This window comes from Chenopodium quinoa, unplaced genomic scaffold, assembly GCF_001683475.1.
Source record: "Chenopodium quinoa cultivar QQ74 unplaced genomic scaffold, ASM168347v1, whole genome shotgun sequence".
Taxonomy (NCBI): Eukaryota; Viridiplantae; Streptophyta; class Magnoliopsida; order Caryophyllales; family Amaranthaceae; genus Chenopodium; species Chenopodium quinoa.
In genome coordinates, this window is record NW_018743050.1 from 307,168 (window position 1) to 331,297 (window position 24,130).

The following is a 24,130-nucleotide window of genomic DNA, read 5'->3' on the forward strand; positions in this document are numbered from 1 at the left end:
TGGTGTATTTGTTGTTTGCTTGTATTGTATAGTCAACAAGGGGCAAAGGAGCAGCAAAAAGTTGCATGCACAAAAAAGAAAATAAGGAGAGGAGCAAAGAATGTTTGAGAGAGTTACAGTTTGAAGTTCTCAAGAAAGGCTTCACAAACACATCATTCACGTGATATTGTGACTGTTGGATTTTGTTGTAACTTGATCTGATTGTTGTTGAGGACACATAGAAACCTCATAGGGTCTAAACAACAATTTTGAAGCCTTAATAAGTTAATACGGAGTAAGTATTTGCAATATAGGTTTCCAACAACCAACATCAACAATCGGGTTAATTGGCAATTGTGACAGTTCATCCTTATCTCAAGCATACAAACCAAATTAAGCTTTAAAAAACAAGCTGCTTAGCACTTAGGCGGTCTAAATTTAAGTTTATTACCAGTTTGTTCAACTCTTGACAGAAACAGTTGAGATTGTTTGTCATAATTACAAATGAGAACAGTAAACAGTGGTCACAGAATGTTTGGAATCCAGATATCCCATGATCCCATCACCTTCTGTAAAAAATTTCATATGCTTAACTTTAAGGGCTGACTTTAGCTTTGCCAATTAGATGCATATAAAAAACTTTGCCACAAATATCATGTTTGGACATGCCTATGATACTAGTTTCTCTGTATATCACGAGCGATTTCTACACTCTTGCTTAAAGGCTCAGAATGAGCATGGAACAGGAGCCTATATGCCATAGCAAAAAGAATTGAAAAATAGAGATTCTTTTATGATTAACCTATCATCTAGTATACTTTACACTATGTAATTCACATAAATAAATGAAGAATTCTATCAATGCACCACTAGCCTACCCATATATGATGGTAAAAGAATTCTAGACACAGGAAAAATGTATGGTTTTATGGCCTTTTGGGATAACCATATAGGTGACTTCAGATCAGTGTAGTAAGTCCAATAACTTCAGGAGAAATTTGGCCAAAGATATCAGGACATGATTCCCAGTTGCCCTGTTCCCTGGCCTCCTAATACCCTTCGACTAATTGATGTGTGTTGGTTTCTTTATCCTTGGCAAACCACCGCGGCTTCCAGCCCCTTTCTTGCATTTTTCGAGCCTGGAATGGCAAGCAAAAACAGTTTTTTACTACATCATCTTTCAGAACTCTGACCTTGAAAGATTTTGTCCCCTCAAAGAGAGAAAACTAAGGAAAAGCATAGGGAGCCAAATTCAATAATTAAACATTGCTATCTCAAATTTAATTACCTGCCGCTGCCTCTGGCCTCTGCCTTTGCTCTAGCCGCAACTTCTCTGCATTTGTCTTCTCATACTCCCTGTTTTCCAGGTACCTCTGGTCAGCCTTACCCTAGAATCAGTAGGGGCAGCTTCTCCAATAAAAACAGAAATATAAAATAAATAATCCAAATCCAAAAAAAAGCACATATAAACCTCTGAAGATATATTCCCAAATTTGTTAGTTCTCAATAATAATCATATCATATAACTAATATATAAAGCTAAACTTTTAGCCAGATCACGAAATAGCGACACTTGGCATTCTAAATTTTTGCCAAGTGTCGCGCCATCTTGGATAGATTTAAATAAACTTCATATGACTAAACAAAAAAAAGCCGGTTAAGTGTCGCGTCACCTTGGATAGATTTCATAAGATAAAAAATAAATAAATAAAAAAAAAAGGAATGAATTCTATTTTCAATCAAATTAGGATAGAATTTTAGAAAAAATTATTAGTTTAGAGTTATATTTTTGATAAAATACCAAACAATAAATTTATAATTAGGCCACAAGACAACATCATTTAGCGTTTTAATTTTTCGCCAAGTATCGTACCACGTTGGATAAATATAGATCGACTTTGTAGCAAAAAAAAGGTTAATTTAGAATTCTATTTTCAATCAAATTGAATTATAGTATTACCTCCGTTAAATGTTATGTACAACTTTGGGGTATTATTTGAGAGATATAAAATATTTCAAAGTTACACATAACATTTAACGGAGGTAGTATAATTTTATCTTAAAAGTCCATAATAATAATAATAATAATAATAATAATAATAATAATAATAATAATAATAATAATAATAATAATAATAATAATAATAATAATAATAATAATAATTCTCTCGTTTTAGGCGATTAGGGCTGGGTTGGGTTGGGTTCCACGTCATTTTCCGGCGGCTTCAGTGTCTCGGTGGCACCAGGCGTCTTAGGTGCTTCTTTTTGGGCGAATTCCGGGTGGAATCGAGCTCCTCTAGTGCAGTCCTCGAGGGTGGTTTTCCGTTGGTTTTCCAAGGCAGATTGGCTGCGTTAGTGCTCAGGTTTTCCGGCTCCGATCTCGGGTTATTTTTAGGCTTCATCTGGAGGTGTTTCGGGCGTGTTTCTGATCGAGGTTCTGGTCGTTGTTCATGCAGTTTTTTGCTCGTGGTGTTCTGCTTTGTTTTCAGCGTGATTTTGGTAGGTTTTTCGGTTGTTTGTTCTTGCTGTTTTAAGGGTTGTTTGGGTCCTTTTTCTGTTGCGGTTTCTGGGCAGTTTCTGGGTGCTGTGTTGTTGCATTTTCTGGGGGTTTTCTGCTGCATTTTCTGGTTGTTTTTAGTGCAGTTTTGCGGGTTGTTTTCGGTGCAGTTTTGGAGTCCATTTGGTGCTGTTTTTAGTGCTGTCTTGGTGTCCAATTGCTGCTGTTTTGGGTGCAGTTTTGGTGTGGTTTTGGTGCAGTTTTGGTGTGCATTTGTTGCTGTTTTGGGTGCAGTTTTGGTGTTAAATGGGTGCTGTTTTGGGACGTTTTTAGTGCAGTTTTGGGTGCAGTTTTGGGTGCTATTTTCGGTGCAGTTTGCGTTGTGTTGTGTTGCGGTTCTCTTGTGGCAAGTTGTGGTTGATATTATGCCTCCTTCTGTTCTCTTTCATTGCCCGTTTGTGGGTCTTAATGGGTGTCAAGATGGAAGGGGTAATGGGCTCACTAAAACCTCTTTGATCACTCATCTTCGTGACCGTCATTGTTGTGAAGATGCGCGGGATTTGACCCGACACTCTCTTACTTCAGATTTGGCTATTTTCTTGGAGGCCGAGACGACCTTCCGTCGTATGGGCATTTGGCTTTGTGGGGAGTGTTTCAAGACGCATTCTCTTCGTATGAAGTGTCAGCATGGTCATGGTTCAGATGATTTTGTGGCCCCTCCTGACTTGGGAGATGGTGTTGTTCGGTTTGTTCTTTTCGGTTTTCCTAAACCGCAGGTTCCTTCGGTGGTATCTCCTGGAGGGCCTCTTGAGCCTCATTTTGCTTTTGATGTTGCTCTTCTTGATAGTTTGCTATCTAAGCGGTTTCGTTTAGTGAAATCTATCCCTCCTAAGTGTCGCTTGGGTTTTTCTCGGGTTCTCAAAGGGGCCCTTGATAAGGTGATTGGCAAGCCTGATGACATCTCTTGTTGGGTTCAATTGCTTGTGTTGCCTCTCTGTGTCCTTAAAACCTTTTCCCCAAGGAGTAGTCACGAGTGTTCTTCAGGTGTCAGGCGTCAGCGACAGGAAGAGGGTATCACCTCTGCTATTCGTTCTTGGTGTGAGCCTGGTGGTTCTGTGCAGCTTGTGCGTGACACGTTGGGCTGATGTGTCTCCACCTTTGTTGGATGCTGATGAGGACCATGATTTGTCTGAGCGTAATATTAAGCAGTGTAAGAGAGATTTCTGACGGACATTACACTGCTGCGGTTAGGGTTCTTTCGACTTCTGGTCTTGCCCCTTACAATGACGCTACTCTTGCAGATTTACAAGCTAAGCACCCTTCCTTTCCGGCTCCTATCTTCCCGGATATTCCCGTTGATCAGCACCTTATTGCTACTCCTGCTGTTGTTTTGGATCAGATTAGGGGTTTTCCGCGAGGTACGTCATGCGGTAGAGACGGCTTGCGTGCTCAACACCTTATGGATTGTTTGAGTGATGCTGCAGTTGCTATTTCGGAGGAGTTGGTGGACTCTATTACGCAAGTGGTTAATCTTTTTCTCGCTGGGAAATGTCCTGCTGTGTTGGGAGAATACATTGCTAGTGCTCCTCTTACGCCACTTGTCGAGCCTGGTGGTGGTATTCGGCCTATTGCTGTGGGTACTGTTTGGAGGCGTCTGGTTTCAAAGGTTGGTGCTGCTTTGATTGGTCCGCGTCTGGGAAGTTATCTAGGAGGTCTTCAGTTTGGTGTTGGTGTTGGGGTGTCGGCGGGTGGTGAGACTATTCTTCATGCAGTTAATCGTTTGGTTGAGGCGCGTGGTGGTGATGTTGGCCTCTCCATGTTGTTAGTGGATTTCCAGAATGCCTTTAATTTGGTAGACCGGTCGGCTTTGTTGCGTGAGGTTCGTCTCTGTTGTCCTTCTCTCTCTCGTTGGGTTGAATTCTGTTACTCTACTCCAGCCAGGTTGTTTTACGGGGAGCATATCTTATGGTCATGTCAGGGGGTGCAACAAGGCGATCCTCTAGGTCCTTTGCTTTTTGCTTTGGTTCTTCACCCGTTAGTGTGCCAAATCAGGGATTCTTTTGACTTATGTTTGCAAGCTTGGTATTTAGATGACGGTACTATTATTGGTGATACCTTAGTGGTAGGGAAAGTTTTAGAGTTGATTTTGGCGGAGGGACCTCGTCTCGGACTCCATGTCAACGTTGAGAAAACGGAAGTATTCTGGCCCTTGGAGGACCCTCGTAGCCGTCTCGTCGGTGTCTTTCCTCCAAATATTGGTCGTCCTTTGCATGGTGTTAAGTTGTTGGGTGGTCCTGTCAGTGCTGATTCCTCTTTCTGTGGTGAGCTTGTTTCGCAGAGAGTGTCGAAGACCATTGTGCTAATGGATGCTGTTGCTAAGCTCGATGATCCCCAATGCGAGTTGTTACTTCTCCGTGCGTGTACTGGGGTTTCAAAACTCTACTTTGCTATGCGCACTTGTCCTCCTCGTCTTTTTGAAACGGCGCAGGTTTCATTTGACGTGGCCCTTCGAGCTTCTTTAGAGCGTATTGTAACTGCTTCGGGGCCTGGTTTTGGTGATTGGCAATGGCGACTTGCCACCTTACCTTTTTCTTATGGTGGTTTGGGTGTATATTCGGCGGGTGATGTTCGGCATTACGCTTTCCTTGAGTCGCGTCTCCAGTCTTCTGGTCTTCAGGCTACGCTTCTTCGCGATTCTGGTATTGTTGGTCCGGGACCAGCCTTTGATGGTGCTCTTAGTCTTTTTAACAGGACTGTGGAGACTGGCCTTTTGAGTAACCCTAGTGAGATCGCTGCCCCCAGACTCATGAAAAAATTGGCAGATATATATTTCACGAAGGTCACTTCATCTGTGGATTCCACTTTCTCCTTATCTCCGCGTCAGGTTGCCTTATGGAAGTCCCAACAGGGGAATCACTCTTCGGCCTGGTTGTGAACGGTCCCGATATCGGTTTTGGGTCAGACTATGAATGGTAAGACTTACCGTTGTGTTCTTTGCTATCGATTGGGTGTTCCATTGTTCTCCGTTTCAACACCGTGTTCTACTTGCTCAAGGGTTTTTGATGGAGATATTTATGGGGATCATGCAGTATCTTGTGCTGGGATAGTAGGTATTAAACATCAGCACAACGTTGTTCGTGACACCCTTGTTGATATTTGTTTTCGGTCTGGGATTTCTGCTCGAAAGGAGGTCAACGTTGGGTTGACTGGTGGGAACGAGGGGGCGCTACGACCAGCAGAAGTGTTGCTTTATTCCTGAGATAGAGGACGTGATGTATGTGTCGACTTGACGGGGTCTTCACCTTTGACACATTCGGGGTTGTCTGACTTCGTTCCTGGTCGTGTTGTGTTGGCGGCGGCTCAGCGGAAGCGGGACAAGTATGGGGCACGTTGCAGGGCTAATGGCTATGGTTTTCTTCCTTTCTCCTTTTCTTCATTAGGGGAATTAGACAAGGATGCTATTGCGTTGCTGAAGCGGGTTCAGGCGTTCGCTAAGACTCGGGATATTGGTGCTCGTGCAGCTGCTCACATCTTCAGTAGGATCGGGTTCGCTATAGCTAGAGGGGTGGGAGCCCAGATTGTATCTCGGCTCCCTACCAATTTCTTGTAAATTGATTGAATTTGTAGGTTTTTTTTAATAATAATGATGATGATGATAATAATAATAATAATAATAATAATAATAATAATAATAATAATAATAATAATAATAATAATAATAATAATAGAAAAGAAAAAAAAAATTCATGGACTTTGCTTTGCAGTATCCGCATAACAATTGCTCAGGAGGTCTTGTTTAACTAGACTAAGGCGCAGCTCTTAAAAATGAATCAATCTGCAAGCTCTAATTCAATTAGAACAATGAAACTAACCAGATTGATCATTCCAACAAAAGAATAGTCCAGGGATGACCTTACTCTTTATAGGTGGGCTCAAAACATTTATATTACCAATCAACAGTAATTAAAGGTAGAATCAGGAACTGTAGCAACTTGCAAATAGAATTTGAGCAAAATTAAAGAAAAGGACATTGAATTTCAGTAGTTACCTTTAATCCAGGAGTAAGCTCATTCAATGTCATTGCAAGTCGAGTTAGATTATATCTGGTTGGATATCTGGGAGGCTTGCTTCGCCTCCACAATAATCGGGCTTCTGAGACAGCATCTCCCTTTCCTTTACCTAAGCAGTCACCATTTACCATAAGCATAATGCATGCTTTCATCCCACTTTCCAAACAATGTAGCAACTGCTTTCCCATTTCTTTCTTGCACTATACCTTGAACCTGGAAAGCAATCAGATATTTAGAAAGCAGGTAAAATTTTCTTGATGTGTTAAGCATCAACATAAACCTAGTCCTCTTAGTATTAGAGCAACAAGGCAAGGTCAACTGTCAAATTTAAGATCACCATCTTCAAATAATACACAAGGTTACTAGAAATCCAACTCTAGAACAAGAACGCTGTACAATTTTAATCCAGGGTATAAATAATTATGCACAGTCCATACATTAACCTATACACTACCAAGTACTTGCTAGAATCTTAAACACGAGAGCAAGGTATCCAATGGAGAGAGAAACAAGTTCACTACAGTTGAAATAGAAGAAAAAACAAATGTTATGTATTTCTTCTTTAGTTTTCCACATTTTCTAGACCTATTTAAGGGCAGAGGAGGGTAATGAGCCAGAAGCTTAGGTGTTTTCACATCATATCTACCTGATTTAAAAACACAACCGAAAAAGATCTTTTATATTCATTTAAGTGATTTAATAAATTAGTAATGTTACCCATGACAGGTCAAAAGTATATTAAACCAACTCCTCACAACCCCCCCCCCCTCCCCCAAAAAAAAAAAAAAAAAAAAAAAAAAAAAAAAAAAAAAAGACTGAACAAGGCTAGGCTGGAAATGCAAAAAGAAAAAGGCCTTGATCCTCTGGAAAACAAACAGTAGACAGTGACTAAAACAAACAGGATGTTAATTTACTGTTGGTGAAGAGTGAAAATCATCCAGGTTTGGCTCGGGGAGGAAGAGGGACAGTACCTGTCGAGGAGTTCGGTCGACAATAGACTGCTCCTTGAACTTCATCTTGCAGGAATACTCCCGATTTCCCTGTATAAGCATCGTACCATAGTGTTCGCAATATAGCTTCCTAATATAAGGATGTATATGGATGTGGTTACCTAAAAATAAAAATAACTCTGTAATTCAGAAATTGAGCATAAGAGAACACTTCATATAGTAGTTTATATAGCTCACCTTACTCCACTGAAAAACTTCTCCATCATCAAACCAAGGTCAGAATCCCAACAGGATCAAGTTGTATAAAATTTACTTTTCAAATTGCTGCCTCCCCATAATCTCCATCCAGTTCCATCACAATGACAGGCAACAATCATAACAAACCTAACGATTTAGTATCCTTGTTCTATAATAATAACCCAGGCTATTTTATTTCAAGAACTTCAAGGTCTCAATTCCAAATCATCATAAGAAAACTTACCAAATGACATGAAAAGCATTATCCACTACAAAATATAATTGAAAAATTGAAATCACTGATAACATGGCACTTTCAGGTGAGAGATAGAAACCTTTTCTGGGAATGACCGGAGTCCTTTTTTCAGGAAAATCAGCTTCATAAGTTTCTCCCAACAATGAATTAAATGGCTAGCAGATTCGTCCCTCGGTGGAGACATAGCCAGAAACAGCAAACGCAGCTACATTGAAGATAATCATTTTAACAACACAATCAAGAATAAGAATGTAAATTAGTTCACAGATAGATTATGCAATGAGCACAATCAAGAATAAGGTTTGAGCCATATGAAACAATTGTTAAGCCTTTGTAATTTCTATACAGCGCATGGATAAGACACCCAATTTCAGTTATCAACTTCCCAACAACAACAGGCCAGGTGGGGAGTACGCTAACCTAAATTCACACATCTGAAAAATGACAGGAAAAAGAAAATGAGAAAGCATCTTCAAGGGAATCAAATTGAACAAGATTTTCATAAAAGAAATAAAATACATCATGAAATCTCATCTCTGTCCAATTAATGCAGATTGAAGAAATTTGACAAAAGCTGCAATATTTTTGTTTGAAGTAGGCACACAATATCAAGCACGAAGACAAGGCACATTTTCACCATTTGTGGAATTCTGGCAATACGAATAGCATATTTAAAAGGCGATGAAGATGAGACAAAACAACATTACATGATTTTGAATATTACCTTCTTTCCCCATGCGTTTGCCCTGTCAAAGATACGAATACTCCAATTCTTTGAAGCATTTTTGAAGAGAAGAGATTGGTTCATTAATATAAACAGGAAGACAAACTTTTGTAAGATCTTTTCCAATGTTATCTTTTATCATAGACCAAAGACTAACTCCTTTCTCTTTCGACCAAAGACTAACTCCTTTCTCTTTCTACTTAGGATCAGTCAATTTCTTTCTCCAAATATATATATATATATAAAGGGTCAAATGAGAAGTTTCTTAAAATGAGAAGGATGAGAAGGATTTTATGCGCATAAAATTTTCACTGAATGTGCATATTTTTTGAATAAAATGTGCAAAAAAAAAATTTGACCGAAATTGAATGTGCATATTTTTTTCACATAATGTGCATAAGTTCTCGTTTTTCCAGAAATTGCAAAAAAAGTATCAGGTCCAAAATCAAATATGCACATTTAGCAGAAAAATTATGCACATTTAGTTCAAAATAAATGCACATTTCATCCTTCTCATTATAAGATCCTTCTCATTGGATCTCAACCCTATATATATATATATATATATATATATATATATATATATATATATATATATATAGTCCATCTTCAATTTGCTGTCAGAAGCTGACAATAGGGATACCCAAGATTAAGTCTACACCCTTAGATAGCATTACTGCAATACTCCCTTGATAGAAGAAAATGCAGATAATTAAAAGCAATGGGGAAAAGGAATGCACAAGATGACAGCAACCAAGGGAAGAGTATTCCAGCTGATATAAGTTGGATACTAATGAACAGATTCACTCATATCATGCATAATAGCTCGTCTACCTTGACATTGGCAGCATCAAATCCAGTACTCCACCATCAAACACCCCAACTTGAGTACACCATAGGTACTCGGGAAATTGAATTCATCACCAAATATTCACTTATCACAATTGGTGTACAAAGTTCAATAATTAATTTATTCATGTACAACATAAAAAGAACAAAGTAGCCAAAACCAAAAATGCGCGAATAATATGATTATTAATATAATACTACGTACTTATTACTAATGATGTAAAACAAAAAAACTATGGAAGAGAAGATAAGGCATCCCTGACAAAAGAAAATAGTACTAGAAGGCGAATCAAGTTCAGTTGATATGAATAGTTGATCTGTTTGATTGATGAAATTGAAACGCTAATACTACCCAACAAAGATGATTAGGATTTGATTCCAGAGATTTCTCTCTCTATCTTCAATTCTTGGCTGCTGACTCACTCTGCCAAACAACAATTGGTCCTTTTTTTAGTCTCTTTCCAGCTCAATCTCACTCCTGCAGCCTGCAGGTGCAACATAAATACCATGTACTACTTTTTATTAGATCACCTGTTTCAGGCATCACCTCCAGCATTCTATATCTCACTATCTTGTTATTTCTAGAATATATTTCTTGTATAGTACATGTAAACTGCCATTAGGCATGTCACTTCAGAATTCTGGCTTAGATGGGAAGAAAGATTTGCTGTCAAAATCTATAATAAATGTTGCTGTACTTAAGATTATTCACGAAAAGTTCATTAGTTTGTTCGGCTTAAGCTTAACCAATTATTTACTTTGTAACACATAACAAAGTAATCTTAAGTTTCTTCAATGACTAGAGATGGACTTTGAGCAAGCAAGTTTGACATGTACAACTGTTAAAGTGAAGCAACAATTTAAAATTAATATGATAAAAGGAGAAAGAAGCTAAAAAAGAGTATTCAGAGATTTAATCACAGAAATTAGTGGTGGGCATTGGGCAACTTCAAATAAATGCATAGGGTAACTGGGATTTGAAAGCAACAGAAGCTTTATGCTTGAGTTGAAATTTGGTCCACCATTGTGTTACTGTACAAGTCCCATGGGACTAAACCAGACCAAGACAAGAATGTCTATGAGGATGAATCAAACTCTTCTTCTTCTGTTAAACAAACTGCCCCAAAAAATCTCTATTGTTTCCATTTTTGTCATACTGCTATTATCTATTTACCCACATTTATATAATCGTATTATTATTTATGTATTTTCATTAGCTGTTCTTTATTTCCGAGGTAAGGAAAATGACGAACCCTAAGGTCAAATTTCTAAAGGCTGAGACCAACTTCCTCATACAAGTACAACCAAGTCCATTTCTATATAAATGACTTGGTTGTATTTGAAATTGGTGCCCACAAGATACTTCATAAGACTTCAAGTCTGCAAACAAACAAAACTGGGTACTACGGCTACTCTTAGAGCTTATCTCAACGCCTATACCCATCTAGTATCATCTCATAATATCATGATAATCTAACATAGGAAGCATTATTATTATATGCATGTTACTCGTATACTCGTATTGTAACAGACAGCTGTCTATTTTTCAATTGTTTTGGGACGGGCTCTTGCCCAGAATAACAGCTCAAGGGTACCCAATTGTTTGAGCCTAACATAATATTGTGAATGTGAGAAGAAATTAATGGTCTTTCATAGTCATAATTACAAGACAATATTTAAAGGACATCCTAAAAACAAAAAGGAGCCAAACAAAAAAGGATGAGTATTCCAAACCTTAATAGATATTTAGATATGAGTACACAAGTGTGGACCGTGGGTGTGATGAAGTCAGTCACAAATGCTATCTAGGTTCTTTATGGACCACCTCTAATTGCACTTCCAGATTGATGGAGTAAATAATTGTAAGCTTTTACTCTTATAGAAAACAGCGAAGTCAGGGCAGTCAGTTCAACAGACAAATGGATAGGGTCAGATCGAACAAAGTTGCTTGCTGACATTAACTACGAATGAAACTTTGAATCACAACAATTAAACACACCAATAGCTAATGCAACCAAAATATCAAGTACACAAGCAACTAACCAAGGCACATCCCCCTTGATGTTATTTATTTTGTCATTCTGTATCACCAAAACATTGGTCAACATATTTCAATTTGTGGCAAATGAAATATAATATGATCTAGGTTGAATATAGACACCATAAATAATTCAAATCAATGATATCTGACATGCTTCAAAAAATACATTAAATCCGACTCTGAACAGGATTGCACTACTATACACACAAATAAAAAGGCAAGATTAAACATTGTTTTAATTGTATCTTTTAACAAATAAATATAAAGAGAGGGAAAGAAAACAACCTCATAAATAGCACATGAAAAAGAATGGTAGAGCACTCTTCAACTCAATTTGTGTCTGACTAGTCCTTTGAAGAAGTCAAGGCTGCCACGCAATAAAAAAATAAGTATATTAGTCATTAACTGACAAAACTTAAATGATATAACTGAATCATCAAATTAAAAGTTGTTGACTGCAATGTCCACAGGTCTTTAAAAATTCATGTAAATTAAGTTGGAGAAACTTTGAATGATTGATCTAAAAAGAAGCAATTAGAAATCAGAGGTGCTAATACAGAATAAGATGAAATGATCAATAATATCCAGCCGGTCTACAAACCCATCAAAAAGAGTACCATAATAATTTTAAGGAAAATAAAAAATTTGGCACGTTTCTTTAGTATAATATGATAATAATTTGCAAGTAACTTCAAACATAATATTATAAACAAATTTGGATTAAAGCCATTATCAAACTTCTCAACCTCTTCCTATTCCTTCAACATGCAGACAATAGGAGATGATGTAATATTGGTAATAAGACTAATAACCTCCTATATTTTCCTGCCTATGCAAACCCACACAATTGATTCTTCTTTGTCATAATACTCTAATTATTTTGACAACAATTGTCTGCCTTATGCTAATGGCCTCTAATAATATCATCAACTTTTATTCTTTTCTTCTAATAATACTTGTTCTTTGAGATCATCAACAGAACATGAGAATAACAATTAGATTCAAAAAAAATCTTTCAATCTTACATCATTAATAAACTTCTTGTCTTTTCAATCCATGAAATAATTCTTCTAATTATCCAGGATATAAAAAGAAAATCTATAGATCTAATACTCCAATATTTTTTTTGTTGTATTCCTGTTATTAATAAAATGATATCATAAAGTTGTTTTCTAATGATCAGTGGGATGTGTGGAGAAGGGAGATAAGTCCTTAACATTCCTTGAAAGAGAATTTGAACCATATTCAAAACACTCACATACATAGCACACCACTTACATGTATCATGGTTCACTTTCAGTTGCAGATCCAGGATTTCTAACTAGGGGTAGCACTACGCATTAGATAACGTATTATACCGTAAATAACTAGAGCTCAAAAAGTAGTCGTAATATAATACGAAGTAAAATATACTTCCTCCGTTTTTAAATGCTTGCTTCACTTTCCATTTCCGGCCGTTTTTAAATATTTGCTCCATTTCCTTATCTATAAAGCTTTTACAATATTTAATTCATTTCTCTTAACTAGTGGGACCTAATAAAATGATTTTTTATTAACTTTGGATTCTCTCTTCTCTAATTTACCTTCTACTAACCCCACTACCTCTATATTTTATTTCTTTCTCCAATTTATCCTAAATCTCCACGCATAAAGAAATAAAGCAAGTATTTAAAAGCAGATGGAGTACTATTTAGATTGTCGCTTTATACAACAATCAACCGAACAAGATTAAATACTAAATAATTTAATAATGATTAAATAAGAGCTTTGAAAAACAAGATATGCATGAAAATGGGAAGAATTGATATGAATGGAGAGTATTGTGTTATAGACCAGATTTCTGACCCCAAGATTAACACAAAGAATATTAATTTAAGGCTAAAAACTTGAACATTTGATTGATTAAAGGTTGGATTACATAAGGATAGCCATAACTTGAGGTTATGAATCTCTAAGTAGCTTTAACCTACAAATCTCTCAAGTAGCTTGAGGCTACAAGTCTCTCAAGAGGTTCACTCAATTTTTGCCTACCTCCTATGTTACACATACTAACTTGCTTATACTAATGGTCAAGGTTGACCTTAAATCTTACTGTGACTACTTAACGAAAATGGAAAAACCATAATAAAACATACTAAAAGCTGATTGCTTTCTTTCCTTCTCTTCTTCTTAATTAAATTTGTCTTTTACTTAATTACCCCCTAAAGTCGGTCTATTACATATTGTAGATGAGAAAGTTATTTCTACATAGTAATTCATATGAAAATGGGAAGTTTTCATTTAAAACGGATAAAAATAAATAGATAAATAAACAGCCTAGAGGTCTCGAACTCTTGACCTGCACATTCATTCATCATTTTACCCATACTTCCGCACCACCAAACCAACGCATATTAGGGTATAATATTATACAAGGAAAAATATATATACAAAATAACTGCTATAGCCTTTTTGAACACTATGCCATTTTTTTTTTTTTTTGGAGGGGTAGCACGTGCTACCCCTTGCCCCTATGTAGGTCCGCCAGTGTTCACAAACAATTAAAGGGTATCCTCTCACAATATAATCCTCCGTCACTCAATGATGCACAATGGCATTGCTTTCACCTGCTTGAAAGGCATTATGCCAAAGGGAAATTATGCTTTGGAGCAATTAGGAGATTTCCTAGAAATAGAGCGGAACTCTGATTGTAGCAACAACATGCTATTGGGTACCACTCCCAAATATGGGTTCAAAGTCAATACGTTCAGTCCCATTAATTACAGATTCGATACTAATAATCACGATTATAAAATTTTAAATTCAAAGGATATTATAGATTTTTGATCTAACAGTAATTTATATACACAGCTTGAGAGCAGAATACTACCGAAAGAAAATGGTGAAAAGTTGCAAAAAAAATATCACAATGCATGTATCCACAATATGTAAAGGTTAAATAGTCCTCTATAGACTGCGGGAGGCTAGTAAAGACCCGTGGAGATTGCACTTCACTTTTGGCAAAGAAGGCTTTCTACCAGGGTCCAATAAAGGTCTCCATGGTGTCACATAAGTTATGGTGATAAAGTGACCACCATAAGGCCTCCCATTGGTTCTACTCACATCTTAACCCCAATCTCATAATGGTCCCATGGGTAGCCTTGTCTTCTTCTATATCAATACAAAACTCTTCATGCTGCAGACAACAATTATCTTCTGAAAGTGGCTAAGGGCGTAGGAGACTTACCAGCAACATCAAAACCGAGTTATGTAGACATTAGCTATAGCCTTTAGTAAGACAGTTAGCATTGGTTTTAACATTTGGGGGCTTCACAATAAATGTTGACATTTATGATTGGGCAATGGGAGGGTATACTACTCTAGTATTCATGATTAAAGGCTGCAAATTCTGCAAGAATGAGCCACTTCATGTCTATTTTCATTTATGATTAGAGTACCAATATAGGCTGTTTTAGAGCTTGAAAGATTTCTACTCAGGCTTTCCAAGGTGCAAGGTAATGGGTCCCCAAAGCCTACTGACGGTTATAATACATCTTGTACTGGTGCCCCGGGAACCCTCCCACAAATCCACTAGTTGTAATTGTTCACTAGGTATCGGAAGATCTTCAAGGGATTGCTTTACAGCCTCATAAATAGTATGTGCTAAATGCTATCTGGATTAGGCCCATTACCAGTAAGGTGGGCAAACTCGTCCCATGCTTCACCTCTAAAAGACAAAAGGAAACCTTGGAAAGACCTAGTCAGCATATGAAATCCAAGTAACTGAAAAGTCATGCTCTACCATACAAGCGGATCAATGTTTGACCATTATGCAGAACAAAAGACTCTGCAGTAAAAGTATCATGAAAGACCAGCTAAGACGTCCTCATTTCATTCTTTACAAGTTACCACTGTGATATTTTTGATCTTTCAACACTACACCAAAACCAGAAATACACTATTCAATTTGACACCTTTGTCAATAATGCAAGGAATCACCTCTTTTCCAAACAAGGCTGATAGAAGTGAAGGATATAAACTGCAGTGTGGCACCTATAGAGAGCTGCTCCCACAAAGCATTCTAAAAGGTAGGCTACTATTGTGAAATAAAGCCATAAACCGTCCCTAAATGAGCAATGCAGGTTTTTTATGCTAGGAAAGCATGTACTTAATCAACATTGGAAAAAAGATCTATGATGACATTATTACAAACCTATTGCCATCTGGATGAAGTTCACACATTTGACCATCATCTCCAATTGCCAATAGATATCCCGATGATGTCAATCCCTGCAAGAAAAATCAATATATAGTACAAGAACCAAAAAATGCCAATATATCCAATGCAGATACCAACAAAACACAACTTGCTAGTAACTAACGCCAAACAAATATTTAGGGGTCTAAGCTGCCAGTGGCGTATACAGGATTTTGGAAGTGTGGGTTCGAATCATCAAAAATTATAATGTTTAGGTTATCAGTTTTTTTTTTTTTTTTTAATTGCAACGTTGGTGATTTCATGCTTGTCAATGCACATTTTACAATTAAAATATTTTAAGTTATATTTTTGTAAAATTTATAAAAACTTGATATCATGAAAGTACTTTTACAAGACGAATCTAACCAGATCCCACTTGCTTATATAAATTTTTTCCAACGTATGAATCACAAAAATTGATCAAAGGAGTGTCTAAATATCGTAAAATTACGAACATTGCAATTAAAAAAGAAGGTAGGAAGTATAAATTAAAATTTAATACATACATTCGAATTTTGAATTACAATTGATAACATATAACTTACTATAATGGAATACCCATAAAAAAAATGGTCTACAAAAGTTAGAGAGAGAAAGTAAAGGATTTGAAATTTTGAGTATTGGGATTTACTAAAGTAATTAAATCCAAAGGGAGAAAAATTAAAAAGGATGTTGAGGTTTAATAAAGTAATAAAAGCAAAAGGGAAAAAAAATACTAAAAGGAAAAGGGGGAAAAAATTACTGAAAAACAAAAGGAAAAAAAATTACTAAAAAGCTAAAAAATAACCACCAAGAATTCGAACAGACCTCAAAGCCTAAGCGAATAATACAAACACTGAGTTACTAGTGAGCTACATTGTGCTTCCCGTATAACTTGTGCACACAAATTGTATACAAACATTTATTTTCAGATCCACGGTGGGTTCAATGAACCCACCATGGATCCGCCACTGTAAGCTAGAATCACATACCAATAAAGTTATCATTCATCAATTATACCTTGAAATTTTCTTAATGTAAGTATTCAAACTAACAATTATGTTTTTCCCATTATCTTTCAAAGATCTTACCGTGCATGCATAACCATATAAAAAGTAATGAAGAATTGGTAGTACTAGACCAGGGCACATGATTGACATTATCCTTTTATGACATGTATATGTGCATATCCATTGCTTTGAATTATTACCTGAATAGTAGCAGCATTATCCACTATTTGGCCTTCACGTGTATCCTGTACAATAACTCTTTGTCCACTGCAGGTATACAACAAAAGAACATCAAGTCAATACAACTGAATGATTGAATGTGAACTATATTGGGTGATTAAGAACTAAACATAACATGATTTATATCATCAGTCAAGGAGTTTTTACAAGATGTTTTTTTTGTAAGCAATGATCAGAAATAAAGCCCATTCAGAATCAAGAACTATTCACATTTGGATGCAGAAGATTATCCCTGCTCCAGAAATTGACAAAAATTTCGGTCCCTAGAAGAATCCATCAAGAAATTTAGGGGAATAAAGATATTTATTGAATAAAAACCTAACATAGGGCACTATACTTCTAGCTAAAGATGCTACAGAAGCTGATCAATATGCAGTGTCTCAAGTATTACATTTATACACACTTGACCAACAATCTCTATATTGCAACCCTTGAAGCTGCAATCCTGCATGCACCTTAAACTTTTGGAGGATCTATATAGTTCAAATATATATGGTTTATGCCTGATCCCAATGCAAATTTGTGCATCCTGTTTTGAATAATTAATGAAGGCTGCAAATATAAAATACCCTCAAGCCTCAACCCATTTGTTCTGTAAATGTAAGAAATAAAAGCTTGCATACTGCAGTCAACTTCGTAATTTAGGCAACAGCAACGATTTGTCCCTTTGTCTTGCTAATGTCATCCAGTTAAAACAAGTAAAAGCACAAAAAAACGCTTGTACATTATAAAATCCAAAACTTCTGAATAGTTTATACCCCCAAAGTAAGTATTTCTAGTTTGCTACATACCATAGGGAGCCATTAATAACTAAGGGGTATGAATGTCCAAATACTTGTAAATTGCGAAAGTAATCAAGAAGATAGGGTTATTGAGGCAAACAAATATAAGACAACCAGTATAAGCAATTTTTCTATGTAATTGAGGTTTAGACAAGATAGGGCCTGCATCTAACCTGTGCAACCAAGTCTGGTAGTAGAGTTCCTCTAAAGGTTTGAAACCTGAAAGAATAATAGAATCATCAGTATTCTACAAAAGAATACCTTTTAATTTTCACCATTTCTAATAAAGCTCTCCTCTCAGTATCAAAAGAGTAGATGAGAGAAGTCAATTAAATCTTACTCCATGCAGAATGACGCAAATATATGTACTCACTGTAGAATGATTGATCTATCATACTTAAGATTTCTTTGGAGTTTTATGCATCCATTTGATTAAATTCAAGCTTTTGTCAAAATTCGTGAATTTTATAGCTGATTAGCATCTGTACTAGTAATAAGTCTTTTATCGGTTTGAAGCAATTCACATATACTCCTTCAGACACACAGGAGTAAAGTGGCATAAACATTAAACAGATAGTGAGCAGGAAACTAAATAGAGCTAAAAGCTAACTACAAATAGATTGGAAAGAGTAAAAGTAAACTTGGTTTACCTTGGCTTAAAAATTGGTCAAAAAAATTCTCAAACTTGTTAAAGAAGGAGGCCAAGATGTCTTCTTTGCGTAGTTGGCAGGACATAGAGGCTATTTGTTGCAACCTTGCATTCAAGCAAGTCGTCGGCTGTTTATTATCCACATTTAATCCAATCCCTGAAAGAGAAAACAATGATCTTGGAGTAAGATATAGGCATACAAGCAATACAACAGATCATTTGCATCAAACTACAACAGGATGGCAATAGGAAGTTATAATAACCATTGAAAGGGGGGGAAAAAAGGTTTGCCGGCATTTACCCACACTGATATTGAATTTCTTCGATTTATAAGTGGATGTGCAGAGTACCCCACCAACCTTTAAGCCATTTAGGTAAAGGTCATTTGGCCACTTAATTTTAACCCCCAACTGAGGCAGGCCATTGTTAAAACAAAGATCTTTAATAGCTTCTGTAAGTGCAAGAGAAGCAATATATTGCACTAAAGGCACTATTCGTCCATCCTCCATCTGTAGTGTAAATGAAAACATAAGACAACCTGGTGGAGATTCCCAAACATTAGCTGACCTTCCTGCACATTTAAGCAACAAGTACACTTATATCAGCAAGATTCACATTCCTTCATTTGTTAAGATGAAGCACTTTGATTTATTTAACATACTATATAATATCAATTTATAATTATTTATACTCTATAACACAAGCACGTGTGATCTTGTTGCATTCGTGCCAACGATTATTTTCTAAATATCAAAAAAAAATTAATTCAATTTAACTTAATAACTTAACGACATTAATGATCAAAGTTAGGCATTGACAAGCATGAAGTAGTTATATGTTACTCGGACTCTTCATTTCACCTCACGTACCCATGTCCGAGTGTGTCGGACATGGGTATGACACTCGGACACTTCATTTTAGTTCAAAATCATAGATTTTTTTTCCCAAAATAGCCGAGTCAGATGCTTGGATTCGCACCCAATGTCGGACATGGATACTCAAGTCCAAGTAACATAAGTTAGGGGTTTGAAATGCTGCATAATTCACTGATTTACTGAATGAGTTGTAATGTTGAGTAAATTATAACCAGTACAAACTATATGTGAAAGCTTAGCACAACAATCAATGTAAAATGCAGAATAAACTGAAATAATAAAAGCTGATATAAAAAATAAAAATAAATAAAAAAAGGTACCTTTGCCTTTGAACTGAACATCAGCAACACAAACTGATCCAACAGGAAGCTCACTGAAATTACTGTTACATCACCAAAAATACAACAATGAATATCTGAATAAGGTGATTGAAAGAGTAACAATAAACAATGAAAGAAAAGGAGAAGTGAAAGAGGGATACTGTGAAACGACGTCGTGAGTAGAAGGCAAGCGAGGAGACCAGATGAGAAAGCGTCCAAAACGACGAGTAGAAAGAGAAGTGAAGAAGGAGTCCACATTAAACGATGCGTTGGTAGGTCGGGGAAGGTGAGATTGAAGACGAAGAGATGTATTCGCATTCGTATTGGAGAATTGAAATTGACCATTATTATTGGAATTAGAAAACAGAGAATCAGCAATATCTTTCTCCGCCGAGGATTTTCCGCAGAGAAATAAGAGAAGATGATCGGATTCCATGGCTTTCACTTTTGGAGAACGACAATTCAAACCCCGGAACATTTTGGATATACTCAATTCATTTCCAATGAAAGATTTCAATTAGGGGTGTGAGTTCGATTTTCGGTTTGAATCTAGCCCAAATTCGATCCAATTCAATTCAAAATATAATTTGGTTTTTAATTTTCAATCTAATTCGATCCGAAGTTCTCTCTTGATCCAATCCAAATTAAAATTTGGTTATTTGGATCCGATTCGAAAATCTAAATCATCAATACTTCAATACTAATATACTAAGGGGCCGTTTGGTTCGCACGAGGGAATCAGAATGGAATGAACAAAGGGAAAGAAGAAGAATGGAATGAAAATACCCTTTTTGCTTTGTTGTTTGTTTTTAAAACAAGGGAATCAATCCCACCACCACACCACCACAGCCACCACCACCACAGCCACCACACCACCACACAATTCATATGGTTTTCATCATTCCCAGCCACGAAACCCCTCGTCGGCCCTCCCTCTCCCCTCGCCGCCCTTCACAAACTCTCCCCCACCACTCGCTGGGCCCAAATCGATGAATCTCACCCTCGAAAAACCTCCCTTAGGATTTTTCGAGGTAGGGGAGGGGTTTTTGGGCGGCGAGGGGAGGTGGTTTTGAGCGGCGCGCGTTTATCGGTGGGCGGCGAGGGGAGGGGAAGGGGTGGCTAGGGTTTTGCGGGTGGTGGGAGAGAGATCGGGGCTAGGGGTTTTGCGGGGCTAGGGGTGGTTTTAGCGTGGGAGGGGAGGGCAGCGAGGCTTGGGGGAGGGGTGGCGGTGGTCGGGGTAGTGGCGGCGGTGGTCGGGCTGGTTTTCCGATGGTATTGGTAGGTGTGAAGGTGGTGATGGGGTGGTGTGAAGGTGGGTAGGGAAAGGGAATGGGAAAGTCTAGGGGGGTGGGGAATGGAGTTGGAAGGAATTGGGGTAATGGGGAGGGTAATGGGAATGATTAAAAGTGCTAAACAAACATCAACAAAGGGAATGGGGCCAGTTGATTCCCATTCCCTTTTCTGATTACCCTCAACCAAACGGCCCCTAAAGTAATCCCCAACCTTATCCCTAAGGTATACGTGTTGCGTTTGTCAAAAAAAACTTGCGTGGACCTGGTCCACAATAATTTTATTGTGGACCCGAGGTCTATACACACGCGACTGACATTATATTGAATATAGTGACCATTATTTTTAACACAGTAACCTTATTTTTAACATAGTAACCTTTATTAAAACTACTACAACGTTTAATGATATTGTGAACTTGAAATACGACGCTATTATCCTAGTGGCCTTTATTATTCATATTGATCAGTATATATAATATTTCATTACAAAAATAACCACTTAGGCCTATATATTACCAAAATGATTTTTATTTCAACACAGTGACCTTTTTTTTAATTATAGTGACCCTTTTTTTTATTAATAAAACAACCATACTTTCTCTAATGTTAGTGGTCCACAATAAATTAGTGTGAACCAGGTCCATTTAAGAATTGGTATGCGTTTGTATTAAAAAAAATTCCCGCCAAAATTGTTTTTTTTCTCTTTTTTGTCATGAAAATTAATAACATATTTGATAAAAAAAAATAAAATAAATAAATAAAAAAGAATATGCAACCTAAACAATAGAGCAACAATAAAAACTTAAATAAATAAAAGGAAATTTTGACTTTTACCACCTTCGAATAACGACTTTATTGAATTTACCACCTCCAAAAAAAAATTTACTTTACCACCTCATAAAAAAATTAAACATCAGTTTTACCACCTATTCCTAACTCCGGTGACGGAAAACGCCTGTGGGGCCCACCATAACGACTAGTTTTTGAAATTATCCCCAAATTATCTCGATTTCCCTTCTATCTAAACCTAACTTCTTCATTTCTACATCAAATTCGTGAAGTTTGAAGTTTTTTTTTGCGATTTTCTTCACAAATCCTTAATTTGGGTGATCCTTAACAATCCCACGTCCTCAAATTATCAAATTATTGAAGATTGTACTCGGCCCTGAATCAATTGAACTGTTCGACGACAAACAACAAAAAGGTAAGCAAATTTCATGAATTCTGTTGTAATTTTTTGCAATTGTTTGCGTGATTATGTTGCAATTGCTAAGTATAATTGAAATTGCACGTTTTGTGTTATTAATTCAACCCCAATTTCATTATAAATAATTAGGGTTCATGTAAGTGTAAATTAATTTGGGGGTTTTTGATATTTCAATTGGGCAGTAAAATTAGGGTTAGATTATGGCAATTGTGTTCATATACAATTAATTTCAATGCTTTTGTTAATGAATTTCAGAGGGGAATGTTTTCTTTTAGCATATCACCTTCAAAGGAGAAAAAATGCCAATGTGGAGTTCCAATGGCAAGACTTTTTACAGAGAGAAAGATGAAAAATCAATGGAGAGAGAAGATATTACAGAGGAGAGAGAAGATATCGAAGAGGCGAGAAGAAATTGAAGAGGATGAAGGTGATAAATTGAATAGGGAAGGTGAGAAAGGGAGGAGAGAGAGGGAAATCGTGAGAAAGGGAGGTGAGAAAGGGCCCCACAGTCATTTTCCGTCACCGGAGTCTTGATTATTTTTTTATGAGGTGGTAAAGTAAATCTTTTTTTTTTGAGGTGGTAAATTCAATAAAGTCGTTATTTGAAGGTGGTAAAAATCAAAATTTCCTAAATAAAATATTTTTTTGTATATTCCCTTGAATCTTTAATCGTTAATATATAAAATGTATTGTTCGTTTTCTATTCTAAAAAAGGATATTAACTCAATTTTAAATTAATCAAATTAAACCCAAATCTCCTTTTTCCTCCTTTCTCTCTCCTCATTTCTCTCACCAAAACCCTAGCCTCCATTGTTGAATTTTGAAAGGGCTTCCATCGATTTTAATCGGTGGAAAGCCTCAATCCTTGTTTCTTTATTGTTTTTTTAGGTTTATAATAATGCTTCCTCCTTTTGGGAGGAAGTTTTCTCCCTCGGAAGAAAGGGTTTCCGATCTCCTTCGAAAGACAAGGGTTTTTCGACCTCCTTCGAAAGACAAGGTTTATCTCCTCTTTTCAAGGGAGAAATTTCTTAGTTTTGAATCCATGGTAGCAGATCTAATGGATTGTCGTGAAATTATTTTGTTAGTGAAAAAGTTATCAAGTTATCGAATACAAACAGATGAATCAGAAGGAAAACATCCTCACGGCTACAAAGGATCGTTAGATTGTCTCTCCAACAAGTCTGTAATTTTCAGCGATATAAGCGGGAGATGCTCCGCAGTGCCTCGACGATCGTAGTTTTTATGAAGGAAAATTCTATTTGATTCAATATCTTATGTATTTGTTAATATCGAATCTCTATTGTAGATGTCGTATGACTTTTAATTAATGAAATATTTTTCTATTAAAAAATAAAAAAATAAAAAAAATAATAAAAAAAAACCTCAATTTTAAATTCATAAGATCTTAGGAAACTAAAATTAGAGATAGATTCTCTATATTACTGTATCTAATCTATAATAATTTGATAACATAAATAGATACTTCTCAAACTTATAGTAATTTATAAAATAATTTATTTTCTTGTGAATATTCGAGCATTGCTCGGGCAAAGAACTAGTTATATTATACAAAGTATTATTTATTAGCGTCTAATACAATTATAAAAACAAAGCTTTAATATCAATACAAGTCTTCAAGATCATGTTTAAAATAAACAAAGCTTTTTTAGTGCAGCAGGCCACATAAGTCAGTAAAAATAACGGATTACGCGCGCATAACGGGGTTACTATTCATTCGCATAACGGGTTTACTGGTTTTGTCAGGGTTACTTGTATTTTTTTTCAGGACTTGTATTTTTTTTCAAGGGTTACTTATTTTTTTTTTCAGGGGTTACTTGTATTTTTTTTTTCAAGATTTACTTGTATTTTTTTTTCAGGGGTTAGTTGTATTATGTTTTTTAAGGGTTACTTGTATGAGTTACTTATTCAGGGGTTA

General features: G+C 36.4%; 1 protein-coding gene and 1 pseudogene across 1 annotated transcript; both read right to left on the reverse strand.

Annotated features, from left to right (window-relative positions):
- Nucleotides 1-346: 346 nt before the first annotated feature.
- Nucleotides 347-9,243, reverse strand: LOC110730818 (annotated as a pseudogene).
- Nucleotides 9,244-9,861: 618 nt separating this feature from the next.
- LOC110730819 (biotin--protein ligase 2-like) lies at nucleotides 9,862-20,232 on the reverse strand. The gene is made up of 9 exons (XM_021910643.1): nucleotides 19,857-20,232; nucleotides 19,696-19,757; nucleotides 18,802-19,071; nucleotides 18,502-18,657; nucleotides 18,025-18,070; nucleotides 17,030-17,096; nucleotides 15,796-15,872; nucleotides 11,889-11,970; nucleotides 9,862-10,047 (listed from the first exon to the last, which is right to left on the reverse strand). The coding sequence occupies exons 1-8, from the start codon at nucleotides 20,171-20,173 to the stop codon at nucleotides 11,928-11,930; spliced, it is 1,038 nt and encodes a 345-aa protein (XP_021766335.1). The 5' UTR covers nucleotides 20,174-20,232; the 3' UTR covers nucleotides 9,862-10,047; nucleotides 11,889-11,927.
- Nucleotides 20,233-24,130: the final 3,898 nt, after the last annotated feature.

What these genes read in the sequence shown, in the direction of transcription:
- LOC110730819 (XM_021910643.1), bottom strand. Translation starts at nt 20,173, where the DNA reads ATGTTCCGGGGTTTGAATTGTCGTTCTCCAAAAGTGAAAGCCATGGAA. An exon ending in GAAATTCAATATCAGTGTGG is followed by an intron (nt 18,658 to 18,801) that starts GTAAATGCCGGC and finishes TTTCTCTTTCAG; the next exon opens with GGATTGGATTAAATGTGGAT. An exon ending in TGACCAATTTTTAAGCCAAG is followed by an intron (nt 18,071 to 18,501) that starts GTAAACCAAGTT and finishes TTATTCTTTCAG; the next exon opens with GTTTCAAACCTTTAGAGGAA.